Source organism: Spermophilus citellus (genome assembly GCF_964194105.1).
Source record: "Spermophilus citellus genome assembly, chromosome: 14".
NCBI classification, from domain to species: Eukaryota; Metazoa; Chordata; class Mammalia; order Rodentia; family Sciuridae; genus Spermophilus; species Spermophilus citellus.
This window is the reverse complement of record NC_138194.1, coordinates 69,901,965-69,919,257: the sequence shown is the minus strand read 5'-3', so window position 1 is coordinate 69,919,257 and position 17,293 is coordinate 69,901,965. Positions and strand designations below refer to the sequence as shown.

Here is a 17,293-nt window from a genome sequence, read left to right as displayed (position 1 = left end):
GGCCATTCTTAAGAGTCGGGAGAGTTAGGAGTTAGCAAAGTTGTAGGAAACCAAGTTCATGGCTCAGCAAGAACTTTCTGTCCAGCCTTAAAAACAGATGCAAAATAGCTTACATCTCTGCCCGATAGCAGAACAGCAGTCAAGTTCTTTCCTGAATGATGCATGGATAGCATTGCTGCTCAGGAAAAACAGAAGTGAAATTCATCTTGGCTGCCTTTTCACCATGCTCTTCTCTTGGGGTGCTTTTGGCTGATCAGAGGCCCAATATATGTGCATAGTGGTCACCAAGGAAACCCCAATATATGTGAGGAAGGTGGTTTGAAGTGTGGTTTCCAGGGCAAGGGAGTGTCTTGATGCGATAGAGTTTGAGCCACATGGTTTAAGCCTCTGTCTGTAGAGGTTGGTTGGATGGACTAAGGAAGCAGGAATCTTCTGTAGGAAATCAACCGAGGGACAGTGAACCTGGGAGTGAGCATGGGAGAAGTGAACAATGGGACCTACTCCCAGCCCAACTGCCCTCCGAGGGGCCTGCCATCCCCACCAAAGGTCTCTTGATGTCTTTCACTGCCTTCTGCTTTAACCCTGGGGTGGGGCAGGTCTGTGTAACTTCAAGAGCACAAGCCTGCTCTGTTGGAGTCCAGGACCTGAAGGTGTAGGGAGCCCAGAACTTTCCCAGGTCATATAGAGACTTCTTTCCCATCAGCCCCAACACTCACCTCAGAGAAAACACCAGGCTCTGTTGTCTTTCTCTTATGTTATGAATATTTATTTTCTTCTTAAAAATGTACAAAAAATAAAATAACTGTATTTATAGTTTATAGATTCCCCCTCTCCCATTTACAAAACTATTAAGTTACATTTACCTTTTTTTTTTTTTAACATTGGAGCATATTGTACATATGACAGTCTCCCTTGCTTGTCTTTACAAAAGGGCCATTCTTAGAATTTGGCACAAACCCTCTATTTTGGTTGCATTTTCATGATTTTAAATAAGAAGAAAAATAAACGTTTGATTTATTTCACACTTCCCAAGGTTCTGGACTGGGATATGCCTTAGTCTTTCAGGAACCAATTCTAAGATGACATCTGATTTCATTTTTCTGTTGGTTCCAATTTCCAAACACAGGTAAATTCTAAATAATTTGGGATGTATAAGAAAAATACTTGTTTCACATGTCCTCATCTTTTATGAATTACAAAAGAAGAAAAGAAGAAGAAGAAGCAGCAGCAGCAGCAGCTTATTTATTTGGGTATGATCAAGGGAACAAGAAAGAAGAGGAGGCATGTTTTCCTATCTTTCTGGAGTGTTGTTTTTTTTTTTTTTTGCCTCGGGAAATGTGCTCATCAAAGCTCTGCTAACCTACAGTGAAACTCACAAGTTAGCTGACCACCAGTCACTCTGAGAATGCAGAAGGGGATGGTCGGATGGGACCTGACACTCTGTACCACCCTTTGGTGGCCCTGGCCTCATATCCTTTGTCCTGGCAATGGTCACCATAGTGACTGCTCAGGGGCATTTCTGATTTATTTTCTGTCTAGGATGAGACCAGTAAACAGGGGCGGAGAGAGAGGGGTCTGTAGCCTGTGTCATGTGGCACAAATTTTGCCTTTTCCCTATTCTGGAGTCCTATGTCCCAGCCATCAGGCCTGCCAACCATGCTTGAAACTTTTTCTAACCCAAGGAGCATGGGAAGTACATAGTACGTTGTGTATTTCCAATGCTGAATCTGTCCATCAGAACAGAGGCCCATTAGTACCCAGGATGGTCCCCATGCTGCAGGTCCAGGGTGTGGCAGTTGGAGTGTAGGATGAGGGGACAGAATGGAGCAGAGCTGAACCCAGCATGCACACCTTTGGCACCACTGGAATGGGTAACATGTCCGGGAGACACAAAAAAGTGCCCCCTGACCACCCCTGGAAGTTTGTTCTCCATTCCATTCAATTCCTCTGAGCCCTAAGAGGCAATAACTGGGCTACAGTAAGCTCTCCCTCCTGCTCTGGGCCTCAGAGACAGAAGAGGGGAAAGGGCAGGATCACTGAGCATGGGACCTCCAGGTAAGACATCAAAGTGCTTTACAAACAAATCTGGACCTTTAGGCAGAGTCTGTCCTATATCCGGGTATTGGGTGTGGCTACAAAATCTAGTGCTTCAGCCCACAAACCCATATACCCCTACCCGTTCCCTTTAAGAGAACAGTGGCCCACTCAATGCATCCTTTTCTGATGTTCAAGCGTTTTCCTTTTCTTCACCTCCTCATTCCTCCTCCTCTCTCCCAGTATCCTCCTAAGCCTGGCATCAGAAGAGTCGAGGTTCATGGGGCTTTCTTGTTCACTCACTCAGTTTGCTAAAACCCAGCACCCAGGAGCAGAGGCAGACAATCCCCCCTTTCCCAGTCTTTAGCCACAGGAGGAAGCCTGGGCCTGCAATTCAGAGCTGAGCTGTTGGCACGACTCTCAGCACTGCAGTTGGGCTTTTAAAGGGGCCACTTGAGATGAAGGACATGCTTGTAAACTATGAGGCACTACACAATGTCCAAGAGTCTTATGATGGCCAAGGAGCTTTGCAACAGCTCCAGTGACGGGGCCCTACGCAAACCCCTGCATAGTCTCTCCACAAAGCTCAGGCTGTGCCTGTAACAAAACCAGAGAAGAAGGTAGGGCCTCTTCTCTATGGTCTTTCCTACAAGAGAGTTCAAAGGAAGAGTCCAGAACAGCATATCAGCAGGAGACAAACACCATGGCCTTGAGGGAAAGTCATGTTCACTGATGGGGCACTCCCTCTGCGGATGGGAAACAAGTCTCCCCCAGCCCAGCCCAGTGGAATGTCCATCTTGGTACCTGGCATAGTCACCAAACACCTCAAAGACCACTTTCCTGGCCTGGCATGCATCCTGAAGAGGTGCAGAGTCGGAAAACTCTGAATCTCCGGGTATGTGCCTCCCCTAGGCCAGTGGCATTAAACAGGCCCACAAACCACAAGTAAAATATATTATTACAATATTATAAACAATATATACATGACCATCTGGCATATTGTCTGTGTTCCTTCCCCCCTACACGGTAGCTGAATGTCCTCTTGTATAAGGCCCAGTGGCCACTTGCTGGGATCCCCCAGAGGTATTTAGCAAGGTGACCTTACCCAGAGCAACCTAAAGGTTTCTAACCAGGAAGAAGGCAGCCACCTCTTACCCCACCTGTGACTACTGCTCCAAGAAGAGCTCACTTTGTCCAGCCACTCCAGAGATGTAGAGGAGAGAAGGAAAGAGCGAGGGTTTTTCAGGCTCTTTGGGATGAGTGGTTGTGTTTCTCTTGACAGGGGACTCTGGACGGTCTCATGTGGAGCCCGCAGTAACCTGCAGAGTCCCAGGGGGCCTGGACTCCAGGCTCTGGAAAATGGTGGGTAATAAATAAGGACCCACAGGCCCAAGGCAACTTCCTGAGGGGCTCAGGCTTCAACCACACAGGCGAGCTGGTGGATGGGTCCAGCACACTACAATCAGTTGTGCCTTCGGCCTGGCCTGCTTCCCAGCACAGTCTTGTAACAGCAGTTATGAGATGGGTGAGATGGGTCTCCAGGTTTGGAGGCAGCAGGGGGGCCCCATCTCTCCCAGAGAGGAACATGCTGAGAGCTCCTGCCAAGGGGACGCTGAGCCAGGGACTCAGATTTCCATGAGCGTGATCTTGAAGCCTTCCACCATGCTCTCCATGTTGAGGATGAAGGTGTCCTCGTTGGAGTAGTGCTCGATGATGTTGTCATCCATATTTACCAAGATGCTGCCAAGGTGTGGGGGGTGGGGTAGAGAACAAAGATACTGTGAGCAGCAGGCTCAGTATAAGGGTAAGCTGCAGAGGATGGGGAGGGGTGCTCTCTCAGCCTTTCTTTTGCAAAGGAGGCTGAGAGGAGTGGTAAAGAGAGGAGATCAGGCCAGGAAAGGCCCTCATTTTCTTTTGTTTTCCCAAAACCCAGTTTGAGGAAAGCAAAACCTCAGTGTCTCAGAACTACCCTTATGGCTCTTTATTAACCAGGATTTAAGAGAATGTTCCATCCAATTCAGTCCAACTCTTGTGCTTTATAGATTACTAAAGTAAGGCTCAGTGAAGTTAGCAGAGCCAGAAATCACAGAGTTAGCTATCGACCGAACCACAATCTAAATAGGGAGGCCTCCTGTCTATTTTCATTAAGCCATGTGGCCTCTGCTCTTATCAGGGAAAGCAGAATACACAGAATTGCAGCTGCCTTTTGTTGAATACATAACATGTGTTTGTGTATTAGAGACTTTGTATTTAATCCTCATGGTAACCTTGAAGGTAGGTTTTCTGATCAGCACTTGCAAATGAGAAATGGGGCTGAGAATGGTGAAACCACTTCCCCAGGTTCATCCCCTTGTTAGTGGCTAGCCTAAGTTTTGCAACTTATTTCGCTTCACTCAGAAGCTCTTACTTCACCTCCTGTGACCTATTCCTTGGCTAGCTACCCCTGGTGGATTTAATTCTAAGAAAACAACTTCCAGAGTCTATCCACGGTTTAGAAGTCCTTAAGTCAGTCTCATTTTTGGAAGTCAGACAGATCTTAGTTGGAGAATGAACTGTGGACTCTATCATTTTGCAGCTAGGTGTCATCACACAAGCTGTTTAGACTTTTAGAATCACAATTACTCTTTTGCAAAACTAAGAACCATCCAGCTATAGAGGGTTGTTGGGGGACCACAAGCATTTATCTATCACAGGGCTAGAAGCACATTCATTGTTACTATGGGCAGCACACGCGTCTGCCCTGAGGATTTTTGCTCAGCAATAGGACTTTGAGACACCACTCAAAGGAATACACCCAGTCTACTGCATTAACCTTGGACAGAATTGTAACGTGCACTTTTGTGAGCTTTCCAATGAAAGTTCAAGTTGAAGGGTTTCCTGCTTGACCTCCAATAAGCCAGAGGTTCTATCACTCAGAAAGCCTGAGAATCCCACATTATCCATTTCCTTTATGAAAAAGGCCCAGAGAAGAATTTAAAGACCTACTTCCTGCTTTTGTAGGAAAATAGCTGCAGGAATAGAGTCAATGGAGACACTCTCCTGGGATTAAATCCTGTGGTTACTACTCTTAAAACCTCAAAAAGAGGAAGCCTCAGGAGGACTCAAAAGTAGATAGCAGAACGCTGGTGCTAATAAATGCACTTGAACTTTGAACCACAGAGTGAGGAGTACATAGAGGAATGCAATGTAAAGCACTTAGCAGAGGACCTAGAACCTACTGCACATCCAATAATAACACCAAGAACAAGCAGATCCAAGGATCCTTTGAGAACATTTTGTTAATAATCACCTTGGAAAATTTCCCTCTGTTCACTTTTTGTTCCCACCATGCCACCCTAAAACCAACCTCAAGAGCCACATGTGATTTTCTATGAATCTACTCTTCTCAGAGGGATGACTTTGCCATTCTCCCCCGTGTTCTCGCCACCTCCAGACCCCTCTAGTCCACCTGCTAATTCTGCCATTGGAATAGGGCATCTCAGCTACCATCAGGACCATGTGATCTCTTCCTCCCTCATTAAAGATCCTCAAAATGCACTGCATTCGCAGGCTGCTCTGCCGTCCTCTAGAAGGATGACACCAGTTTTATAAAGATAGATGGCAGGTAACAAAAAACAGGAACCATTTTAAAAAATGCATCATGCAGATGTGTCTGATGTGAAAGTCAATTTAAGTTCAGTTTGTTTCTTACCCTTTTTTGCTTTTCTTGTACAGCTTTGCTATCTTCTCCACAGGCAGCCCGTACTTCTCAGAGATCTGCAACACCAATAACAAGAAGGCAGGTGAAGGGGAGCCCGGATTGGGGCAAGGGAGAAGGTTCCAATTTCCCTCTCTTGGGCATTTTCCTGAGAACATCATGGTCTTAACTCATGAGTTAAAGTCTCAAAACACTCACTTTGTACAGACCTTAATAATTTGACAAAAGATTTGGCCACTTAGGGTTTCAATCTATGATAGAAGGTGGTATTTCAGATCAGTCAGGTAAAGATGGGTATCCAGTCATGATGCTGGATTAGGTAGGTGGCCATATAGGAAAAAAAATTTAACAAGTTGACTTGGACCCCTTCTCTACTCCTTATATTAAAATAAATTTCAGGTGGATCAAATAATTATATGTGAAACACAAAACTATAAAAACACAAGAAGAAACCAGGAGTAAATTCTTCATGTAACTATCATCTTAAAGTAAAGAAGATCTTTCTAAATGAGACTGAAACCTGGTGGGAAAAAAATGTTAAAAGGTTAAACAACAACAGAATTTTAAATACCTGTATATATAAACCACCATAAAAAAACTGGCAATGATAGATACAGGGCTAACTTTAAGTTAAAAAGAGCTACAAATCAAGAAAAAAATAAACTAACAATTGAATGGGGGAAAAAAGGGGGAACAACTTGGGAAAGCAATTCACAGAAAGAAAATATACCCAGACAATAAACATATGAAAAAATGCAACACTTCCCTCACAATTTACAATTTTTTGAATTAAAGCAATAGTAGGATACTACTTTTAATTTATCAGACTAACAGAAACAAAAAAACAATAGTAATACAAGTATCAGTCACAGTATGAGAAATGACAGCTCTTGTATTCCATAGAAAGAAGAGGAACAAGTTCAACCTTTTGGGAAAAAAATATGGCAGAAACTATCAAAATTTAAAATGCATATATCCTTTGACTCATATGTGCCATATATAGTAATCTAATCTACAGAAATACATGCATAAGTATGCAAAGATTTTCAAAAACTCAATGTTTATAATGAAGAAAACTATATATAACAAACATTCATTAAACATTTTGATATTTGCACAATTGAAAACTGTGCAGTCAATTAAAAAAACATGGGAAGCCTATAGGTTTTCACATTTTTAAAAATATCCATAACATATTAATTGAGGGATAAACAAGTTGTGAAACAGTGTATATTGGATGATTTTGTTTGTATTTTAAAAGATATATATATATAGAGAGAGAGGGAGATTTAGATATAGATTTATTATTAAGGGACCCATCAATCTTTTAACAGTGGCTACCATTGAAAAATGAACAGAAACAAGGAGAGTCTTCTGCTCTGTACTTTGTACAGTTCTGGCCTGTTTATTTTCACAGTCATTATGCCACTTCTATAAACATCAAGTACTAATTGAGAGATGGGTTCTGGGAAAACCAGTCTCAAATGCCTGCCATGTTCTTTCTACTCCCCCAGGGGCCAGTGAGGCTCACAGGCAGTTGAGGCAGGTGAGCTTTAGGGCTTGATTACTGAAAGTCTCCCAGAATCTAGAAAAAGAGGATGGAGAGCTCTAGAAGAAAGTTGAGACTACTTTGGATCTTGGGAAGAGCTTATTTTGCTGAGAATCACAGGTTCCCATTCTTCTTCTCAGCCTGTAGAAAAACTCTCCATACCCCAATATGCTTAGAAGGAGCAGAACCACTGGGCTGAGGGCTAGGGGAGTGAAGAGAAGTGGATAATCAGCACCCCTTCCTGCCACACACCATTGATTTGTCACTGATGAGGTTCCCCAAAGCCCAAATGAGTCAAGTGTAAAGAAGAGCACATCTAAGTGGGCCCTGTATGCAGTAAAGAAAATTAACAAAACTTATATAGGAGGCATCCATTTGAATACAACAAAAAGCCCACTGAAGAAGACGACAAAAGAACACTTACAAAGAACACTTATGAAGCACATGAGCAAAATTTCAATCTAAAAATATGATTAGTGAATTTCAAAATTCAGGCAATAGGTGGTAATTTCAACAAGCCAGATATTATTAGGAAAAATCAATTTATCTCAAAATGCAAAGCAAAAAATAGACAGAAATCATGAAGGAAAGGAAGAAACTTGAATAGTCAGTTACATACAATACAAAAACCATCTTAGAGAAGGAAGAGATGGAGAGGAGGAAATAATTAAATAATAGAAGAGAGACCCATGTTTTGGGTTGGAAGGGGAGAGGGGGGGGTCTCCTGAATCCCAGGGGAAATCAGTGAGAAAAGACTCAGACATCTGGTCACTTGGAAAAGTAAAGAAAACATTCTGGCATCTTCTGGACAGAGAGAAAAAGTTACCAAAGCAGGGAGGGAGGATAAACCTAGCTTCAATCTTCTTATCTATAACACTAGAAATCAAAGGACAGTGCAATAATCCCTACAGACCACAGAAAACATTTTTAGATCTTTGGGGGAGATTTTAACAATCACCTTGGCTATACAATAGTGCACCATCTCTTCCTTAGAAACTCAAATTCCTGTAGTAACTGCTTGGGAAGATGTTAAGTCATATCTACCAAAACTAACACTAAAGAGTTTCCGTTAACATGTCAAGATTTCCACATCTGGTAAGACACTCAATAATGTAGAGTTAACACAGCTTTCGTTACTCCTCCACCAAATTGGAAAAATTTCTATTTCCTTCTCTTTTCCTCTCATGCTGGCCCCTGCACTATTTATCACATCTCCTGGTGCCCTTACTTACACATCAAAAGGGACCTTCCAAGGTGAGCTGGTTCTGTACCCATCGAGTTTTGAATGAAGCTTTGTGAAGGGATGAAGGTGGACCTGGAAGTAGTCAATTCTCAAGAGTGAACTCACTAGTTATCCATTCCTGGGATTCTAGAACCACTCACTTAACAGAGCTGGTGCATAGGAAATATGTTTGAGGAGAAATATTAATCTGCTTTCACATTATTTTTGGAGCTATTTCCTCTGCACAGCTGGTCTCAGCCATGGCTTCTTAACTTGGGGTCTACAGGTGACCAAAGAATGTGTACATGAACTTGAATGAGGAACATACACCCTTCTTTTCACTAACCTCTACCTGGAATTTAGCATTTCCTTTGAACATATAGCAATATTGGCAATGCCTGTGTCTTGTTGCCAATGGAAATTACAGATATTTTCATGTCATGTTAGAATTCTGCAGATATTTCAAAATATTGATTACACTCATCCATCACACTTTGAAATTACAAATCCCATCATAGAACACAGTATTTAATGCATAAATAAGGAGCACCTTTATTCCTGTATCACAAACATGGTTTTTGATATTTTGATGACAGTATTATCAATATAACTGGTTTCTTTTGCAATCCTATGTATCTTTTTTTATATGTTTAAAACCTTATTCGGAAAAGGATCCATGGATTTCACCAGATTGCCAAAGGCATCCATGACACATAAAGGTAAGAAGCCCTAAAAAGTATATTTTGCTGTATTCAAGGGCTTGCTATGTGCTCACAGTTTCTAGAGGTCCATCTTATTGGTACCTAGTTATTATTCTGACTTGGTTGACCTCTAAGAGTTAGTATTTTGAACTTGGTTTAGTGTCATTTGGAATTCTTTTTTCAATGCAAATAGAAAAATAAAATAAATTTTTTCTACTTAACATCAACAGACAGATATATAGATAGATAGATAGATAGATAGATAGATAGATAGATAGATAGATAGATATAGATAGATAGAGATACATTTGTTCTGAAAGAGAAGTGAACTGATTCTTAGGATTCTTAGGTCTTCTCTTTTCAGGGATTTGACTCTCTGCTCCCCAAGGGATAAATGAAAACACCTTGGATCACGAATCATTTCATAAGAGTCAGAACTAGACAAAAGGCATAAAATATGCACAATTTCAGCTTCTACTTGGGTCTGTTGAGAGCAGCAGCAAGCATTTACTGAACATTCACTATGTGCGAGCACATCCACCTGGAGCAATGCATCTATCAATCCTCACATGGTTAGGATAAAACAGATACTTTCAAGAAAGAGTTTTGTGTCTCAGAGGAGGAAACTGAAGCTTCTAGTTATTCAGCAACTTTCTCAGGTCCCTCAGCTTGTGTCAGGGACAGGATTTAAAAAGGAACTACCTGGCCGTCTGGGCTTCAGATTCTGAATTCTTAGAGAAACTGGGCATCTGTTAGAACAGTTTGGGAGCGAGATTCACGGACCCTAGCCAATACCAGGAGGCCCTGGTAAAGTTGAAACAGGCATCTGCAGAAGGCCAGGGTCTGCTCTCCATGTAGTCATCGAAGGCGCTGACAACATGCCACCCCAAGACGATATTCTCTGCTTCCATGCAAGGCAGAGAGGTGTGCTTTGCCAAATTCAGAACCCTGGAAAGAAGTGAGACTGTGCAGGACGTTGTGTGTCGGAAGCTGGCCCTCCGTCAGGGGCTTATTGAAGATTCCTTCTGCCCTGGGCCTGGGTGAAATCACCCAGTGCCTCTCCCTTCTATGCATGGGAAATGTCCTACTGGCTAGTTCTGTCATGGGGTGATTAGGAGTGCTTAGATATTTTCCCCCTGCTTTTTTTTTCCAAGTAGTTGAGCAGAGCAAACTTTTTAAAAATAATTTTTAAAAACCCATTATGAATATTTGTAAAGACCTCCAAAGACTTCCTTGACACCCAGCAGGGTCCTGGGTCCTAGACACATCTCATCACTGTGTTATTGGTTGTCTCTTAATCTATAATTATTAGAACTCTACTTCATGGAGAATTTTTGCCCAACAACTTAATATTATGTGATAGTAGAAGATGGAGACTCTTATCCATTTCATCAGCATGCAATTCAACATGCCTCCTGCTCACAAAGTCAATTACTTTCATTTGGAGTTATAAGCTATTCCACAGGGACCCTCAGATGCACATCAAGAAAGCCAGGAGTCTTGCTTGCAAATAATTCCCAGGAAGCTATATTTGACCTGTCAAGAGCCCCAGGGAAGATAGGCTGTCACCTGCACACATGAAGGACTCACTCAGGTAATTAAGCAGTGCCAATGAAGCCATAAGCAACAATTTCCTTTGGCTAGCTTCATTAAGAGAGAACATTCCTACCTCTTTCTCCAGCCCTTTCAGCTTGGAGAAATCACAATCTGCCTCTCCAACTCTCAGCACTCAGCCATCCACTACTACGTATGTATATTCACTTACAGAGTATTTCTGTGGACTACTTGAAGCACCGTACACACAAACTCATTTAATTTTTGCACCAATACTATATTCCTTTTTTTAATCCTCATAATATCTCTTATTATTCTTCTCATTTCAGAAATGATGACACTGATATTTAGGCACCGTGTCACTTGCTCAAGGTCATATCACTCCTAAGTGGCAGAATCAGGGTTTGAACTCAGCTATGGGACTGTGTGGGATCAATCACCAAGCACTAATACTCTTTGCCCAAATGCTTACTATTGCCTAACCTTTTCCTTTAGTCATTGTGAGCATGACTTAGAATGTTTATTCTCCTTCTAATATTTTCATATATGGACTATCCCTAACTGGACTTAAGTTGCTTGACGATTCAGGTTGCTTCCACCATTTTGAGGAGCTGTTAGGCCTTGGGAACCCCTCCCCATCTCAGCCTCTGTTAGCACATCTGTGAAGTGGCAATGATAATATTTACTGGCCACGCTCAAAGGGATGTTGTAAGAGCTAACTGAAGTGGTGCATATGAAGATCGTGCCACCCACAGCACTCAGCATGGTGGCACGTGGTGGCAGATGCTGGTGCAGTCAACAAATATTTATACGCAATGGCCTAGAGATTAGAGCAGATAACAAGAGACATAGCTCTATTTTACTGGGGGAAAGAGAAACAATGGGAATGTAACAAACATTAAAGATGTCAGGCTGAAGTTAAACCAAGTAGTAAGAGGACAGAGAGTGACGGAAATGCTGTTGATGTCGGTGTTCTGGAAAGTTCCATTTATACTGCCACATGTGAGCAGAGACCTGAAAGAAGGGAACCCTGATGACATGGAGGAAGAACACTGCCGACAGAGGAGACAGCAAATGCAAAGGCCCTGAGGTAGGAGTGGCCTTGCTGGGTTTGAGGATGAGCAAGGAGTTCCAGAGGTAGAACTCATAATTCATAAAATTATAAAGCTGCTCTGAAAAGAAAAAAAAAGAAAACAGAAAAAAAATTCACATCACCATCACCACCACTGTCACCGCCAAATCCTTTACTCTAAAATTTTAAGTTTAATTATAACAATAAAGAAGCTAAAGTGAATGAATCATCACCGATGCTATGTGAATGACTTGACTGATGTGATACCAAGCACGCAGGTAAAAAAGAAAACTAGTCTATTTCCTCCATATGATGCCAAGCACAAACTCTTCAGTAACATCTGGCTGATGGAGAACATTTGTTTTCCTTTTTTTTTTTTTCTATCAGAGTAACAGATTCTTATGGATAATGATTTTCTGGCAGGTGAAAGGAAGATATGAAAGATTTAAGGCCATGAAATAAGAAGAATCATTCAGTCTGTCCTGCAGAGAAGTGACCCCATTTGGCATAGATCAGCAATGGCTCCACTCCTTTGTGGCTCAGAGTTCTTTTCAAGACAGTAAGAGGCCAAGTACTAAAAAAACCTTTTTTTTTTTTTTTTTTTTGAGGCAGGTACCACCTACATTTTTTCCAGGAAGGAAATGAATGAGTCTAAAATTCACATACTCAGAACTACACAGTCCTGATTTGAGTCCCCATCAGTCAAGCTGCCCAATCCACTTTTCTTCCACTCACTGCTGTGTCTGCCCCATGGTGGGACGTTAATCTTATGTGGTAATCTCAAGGGGGAAACCCAAAAAATATTATCTCTAGGAAGAGTATAGTGTCTGTTGAGTATAAGAGTACCCCAGTTTCTAGATAGCAGAACCGCTCCACGCTATAAAGAGGCATACAGGATGTAGGAAATGTGTGTAGGCTTCAGGAACACTGTCACCACCCCCGAACTGTTCACGAATCTGCCTGATGTGGCACCTTCTGACTCAAACCTCAGTTCCCACCTGAAGGAAGTGGGGCAAGACCGTGCTGTTCTCTCTAGATGACTAATCCACATTTCACCACCAATTTCCAAGATGTTTTTTAAAAGAAAAAAAATTATGGCTCACCCTCCCATATGAATTTTCTTCTACATTTAAGTAACACCTGGCAGAGGACAGGGGATTGGGGGTTCAACAGGAGAGGTAAGAGCAGGCTCTACACTGGAAAGCAATCCACGTCTTCCTGTATTGTCATCAACATCATTGTCATCAGATAATAGATACCAGTGCTTGAGTTGTCATTTAATGCTCTGGGTGACTCCCTTTTATAGATGAGGAAGTTGAGGCCTAGCCAACTTTTTTTTTGTACTGAGGATTGAACCCAGGGTGCTCAACCATGGAGCCACATCCCCAGCCCTTTTTATTTTGAGACAAGTTCTTGCTTAGGGCCTTGCAAAGTTGCTGAAGCTGGCTTTAAACTCCTGATCCTCCTGCCTCAGGCTCCCAGGCTGCTGGGATTTCAGGAGTGCACCACCATGCCCAGCCTAACCAACTTTTTAACTGCTTGTTTAGAAAAGTAGTAAAGCAATGTGAGTATTGCTCCTATTTCAGAAACAATTGCAGGCCGAACACACCTACTTTACACAAGCTATGTTTTTACATTTAGAATTGTGAAGTCTGCTGGCCCTGAAAGACTGAGTTCCTTCCTCAACAGAGACAGCAGTTGGCCTTTCCCAAAACATCAATGAAGATGAAGGAAGTAGCCTGGACCCAGGCCAATTCCTAAAATCCACAGGGGTAAGGTTACAAAATAGCTTACAGGGCCAGTCCTTGGCTTAAAGCTACATTTACAGGGATTTGGCTTCACAAGAGTATGGGCTTAGCCCTATTCTAAGTGAATGTGCACTTGAGGTCTCAGGACAGAATAGACACTCGTCTCAGTTCCCAGTCAAGGGACACACGAGGTAGTGCCTCTCAAACTTTAGTGTGCTTCAGTTCAACCAGGGAGTTTCTCATCAATGCTCTTCTGGGGGCCACCTCTAGAAAACTTGACAATAAAGTTTGTAGTTGGAATTCTGGTATGGCATCTTTGAAATGTACCCTGGAGATTCTGATGGACCTACTTAGGGAAGCAAAGTCCTAGGTCCATAGTAGTGAAAAGGGTCTGGGTCTATGTTTAGGGGAATCTATTTTCAACCAGTGTCAGGGTTCAAATGATGGCTTGAGGTCAAATATAATATCTCTTGATTAAGCAAACTTCCTTAAAAGTTAGAATCTTATTTTTCTTACTGAGCATTTGTTCTATGTGACTTGTAGTTGTTAAAAATATAAACCTCCATGCACAATGATATTATTCTGAAACTGGGTTGAAATGACTGTGGATCAAAAAACTTAAAAAAATTATATATATATATAAACTTTACCTAGCATTTACATTGCATGAGGTAGTATAATTATCTAGAGATGATTTAAAGTAGGTTCTATGCAAGTATTAAGTGACTTGAGCATTTGTGGGATTTGGAATTGTAGCAGGTCCTGGAACCGGTCCTGAATACTGGGGGATGAGTGTATAATTGCACTATACATATTGCACACACACATATATATATGTATGCATTTATTATATTGTATGGGTATTATATATACACACATGTATGTTATAATATTCAAATGCATATTGGTATATAGGACTATAATAAAATATTAAACACTAGTGAGATCATGGTACTCAGCGAACCCAGACTCTGGCTTAGTTATGCTTTGTCACCTCACACAGGACCCCAAATAAACTCAAGGTATAACTACAGTAAGCAGGATCCAGTATTCTTCAGAATTCTACCATCTTCACAATGCGCTCAAGTCTGTGCTGAACAGAGCCCGGGATCCTCCATGGCCATCCCTAGTTGCAGGGCTGTCACATCATCTCTTCACAGCTCACCACCAGCCCACATCTCCCGAGGCTCCTGAAGGCGCCTCTCTTGTCCAGACATCTGTGCAACTCAAGCAGCAAGGAAATAGCTTGTGTTGGTGCTTTCAGAAAACTTTTTCTTTCCAGACTTAAAGGTGAGATGAAGTCTGCACTGCCCTGAAGGATCTGACCAGAATAGGCCTAGGAAACCTGATTTTTCCTTGATTTACAGGGTCAAAGGCTATCATGCATCACCTCCAGCCTCTGTGCCTGCATCTAGCCACAGCAAGGCAGGTATGATGAGCTCCCCTTATAAGGCATCAAGAGCCAGATGCCTCTGTGGTGGGAAGAGTAGGCAAAGGTGCTGGGCCGCAGTTTTGGTGGGAGTGGAGGTAACATTTAGTTCCTCTCTGGTTCAGTGAAATCACATCTACAGAACATTTATAAAACCAGCCAGATGTTATGGAAGGAAAATAAAAGACATCAAGAACAAAGGCAGGATCACAGCATAGTGGATGCACTCCCAACTGGTCTAGATGAGAGGTTCCCACACCTCACTCCTCTTAGAATGCCCTGAGGAGCTGGTGAAAACAGATGCCTAATCCCCAGGCTCAACCACACTCCACCTCCCTTTCATCAGAATCAGAGTTTGGATTTGCTGCTGTCCTAGGAAGTCAGTTTCAACAATGTGGTCTTTGAAAAGCCAGACCGAGTACGAAATTGTCCAAAGTTGCCCAGAGAGGTCTGGATATCGAATGGGCCTTTCTGGCTCATTGGTCCATCCTCTGGCAATTTTAGGGTCATTTTAAGAATCTTGTTTGACTTGGGATATAGAAACATTCATTTCTGTTTTTGTTTTTTCTTTATGTGAAGTAGACTCAGTAATAACAAATTCTATTCCAAAGAAAAGTCCTGTGGAACAACAACAACAACAATCACCAAACCTTCCATAAGTGGTTTGGAGAGTGGTCCTCGATGTCCTGTTTAGGATTGCCTACAGACCTGCTAACAGTGCCTCACAGAGGCAGCACAGAATCTGCGCTGGTAACTTTTTTATGCATTATTCTTAAAAACAATTTCTGATGAACAACAAATACTAAGTACATATATCACACAATTCACAATTTTAACCATTTAAAAATCACACAATTCAGTGGCATTTCAGTTCACTTACAATATTATAAAACCATCATCTCTCTTTAATTATAGAAGATTTTCATCACTCCCAAGAGAAACCCATCAAGTCAAATCCCTCCACCTCCTCCTTCCAACTCCTAACGACCACTCACCTGCTTGCTCTCTCTACCGATTTGACTACCTTGGATATTACCTACAAATTGAATCATATGCTATTTGACTTTTTGTGTCTAGCTCAGCAATTCCACAAGGAATATACTCCAAATAATTATAAATGGGAATTCATACAAAAACTTGACCATGAATTTTCAAAGTGTCATTATTGACCATAACTGAAAGCGGAAAAAATAAATCCAATATCTATCAACTGATGGATTGAAAACAAAATGCGGCATATACATAGAATGGAAATTTACTGATCTATCAGAAGAATGAAGCCTGGGTTTATGCTATCACATGGATGAACATTAAAAAAAAATATGCTAAATGAAAGAAATCAGTCACAAAAGTCCACATTGTACGATTCCACTCATAGGATCTTTGTTATACATTTTTACATTGGGTCCCATAATCCAAGATGTTTTTCCAATGCTGAAGTTTTCTAGAACAACCAACCATTTTAGATTGTGTCTCAGGCCATCCTGGTATTTTCATCAGTATAAAAAACTTGGATCTTCTACTACTCAGTTGTACAGGGCAGGGGACTAGTGGGAGTTTAAAATTTAAAGTCAAATCACATTTGGGTGGTTAATATGGGACTAAAATAGAAGATAACTTTTCTTGGGTCCAAGTTGACTAATACTAGTCCAAGTCAGGGAAGCAGTGGAAGAATCATACCACAAATCACTACAATATATTTTTTTCTTTAGCCAAGAGGTCATAGTTTTATTTTGTACTACCATAGCTAACAGGACATTTAGTTGTTTTGTTGTGCAAATATTTGGAAGCTAAATGTATCTAATTTGGTTTCATGCAAAGAGACAAATGAAAACTCGGTTTAATCTTCCTCCACACATGTTACTGTGATTAGTCTTCAACTGACAGAGAATTGGCAGTTTCAAAATTCCCATATTAAGATGCTAATGAGCAACAACATTTAGAAATGAGTGTCTCCACAGATCTCAGCTTTTCCTTTTTCTATATAAACCTCATTTGGCTCCATTCTAACAACTGGGTTTAGCTAAGAAGCACTGGTCCCCTGGATGTGGAAAGGGGCTCTTAGCTTACCGCGTCCATCAGGCCCTTCACCGTGGGAGATTTCAGCATCAAAGCATCAAACACGTCATCTGTCTCCTTCCTCACATACAAGAGCACTGAAAGAGAAGGGACAAGGGCTGTGTGACCGAAGGGGGCCCAGAGGTCTGCTTTCTGTCATATAGGCAAATCTCAGGCAGTCATCACCTACTAAGCATGGACCCCAGACCAGATGATATAGAAGGGACAC

General features: G+C 41.8%; 1 protein-coding gene across 1 annotated transcript in view; it reads right to left on the bottom strand.

Annotated features, from left to right (window-relative positions):
• Positions 1-392: 392 nt before the first annotated feature.
• The window catches only part of GRHL2 (grainyhead like transcription factor 2), a gene marked incomplete at its 5' end in the record, with an annotated part of 106,573 nt that continues 89,672 nt past the window's right edge, over positions 393-17,293 (bottom strand). The window contains 3 exons of the mRNA XM_081266660.1: positions 393-3,774; positions 5,726-5,790; positions 17,077-17,162. Of these exons, the coding sequence (XP_081122786.1) occupies positions 3,660-3,774; positions 5,726-5,790; positions 17,077-17,162 (266 nt within the window). The 3' untranslated portion in view covers positions 393-3,659. The remainder of the gene's footprint in view (positions 3,775-5,725; positions 5,791-17,076; positions 17,163-17,293) is intronic.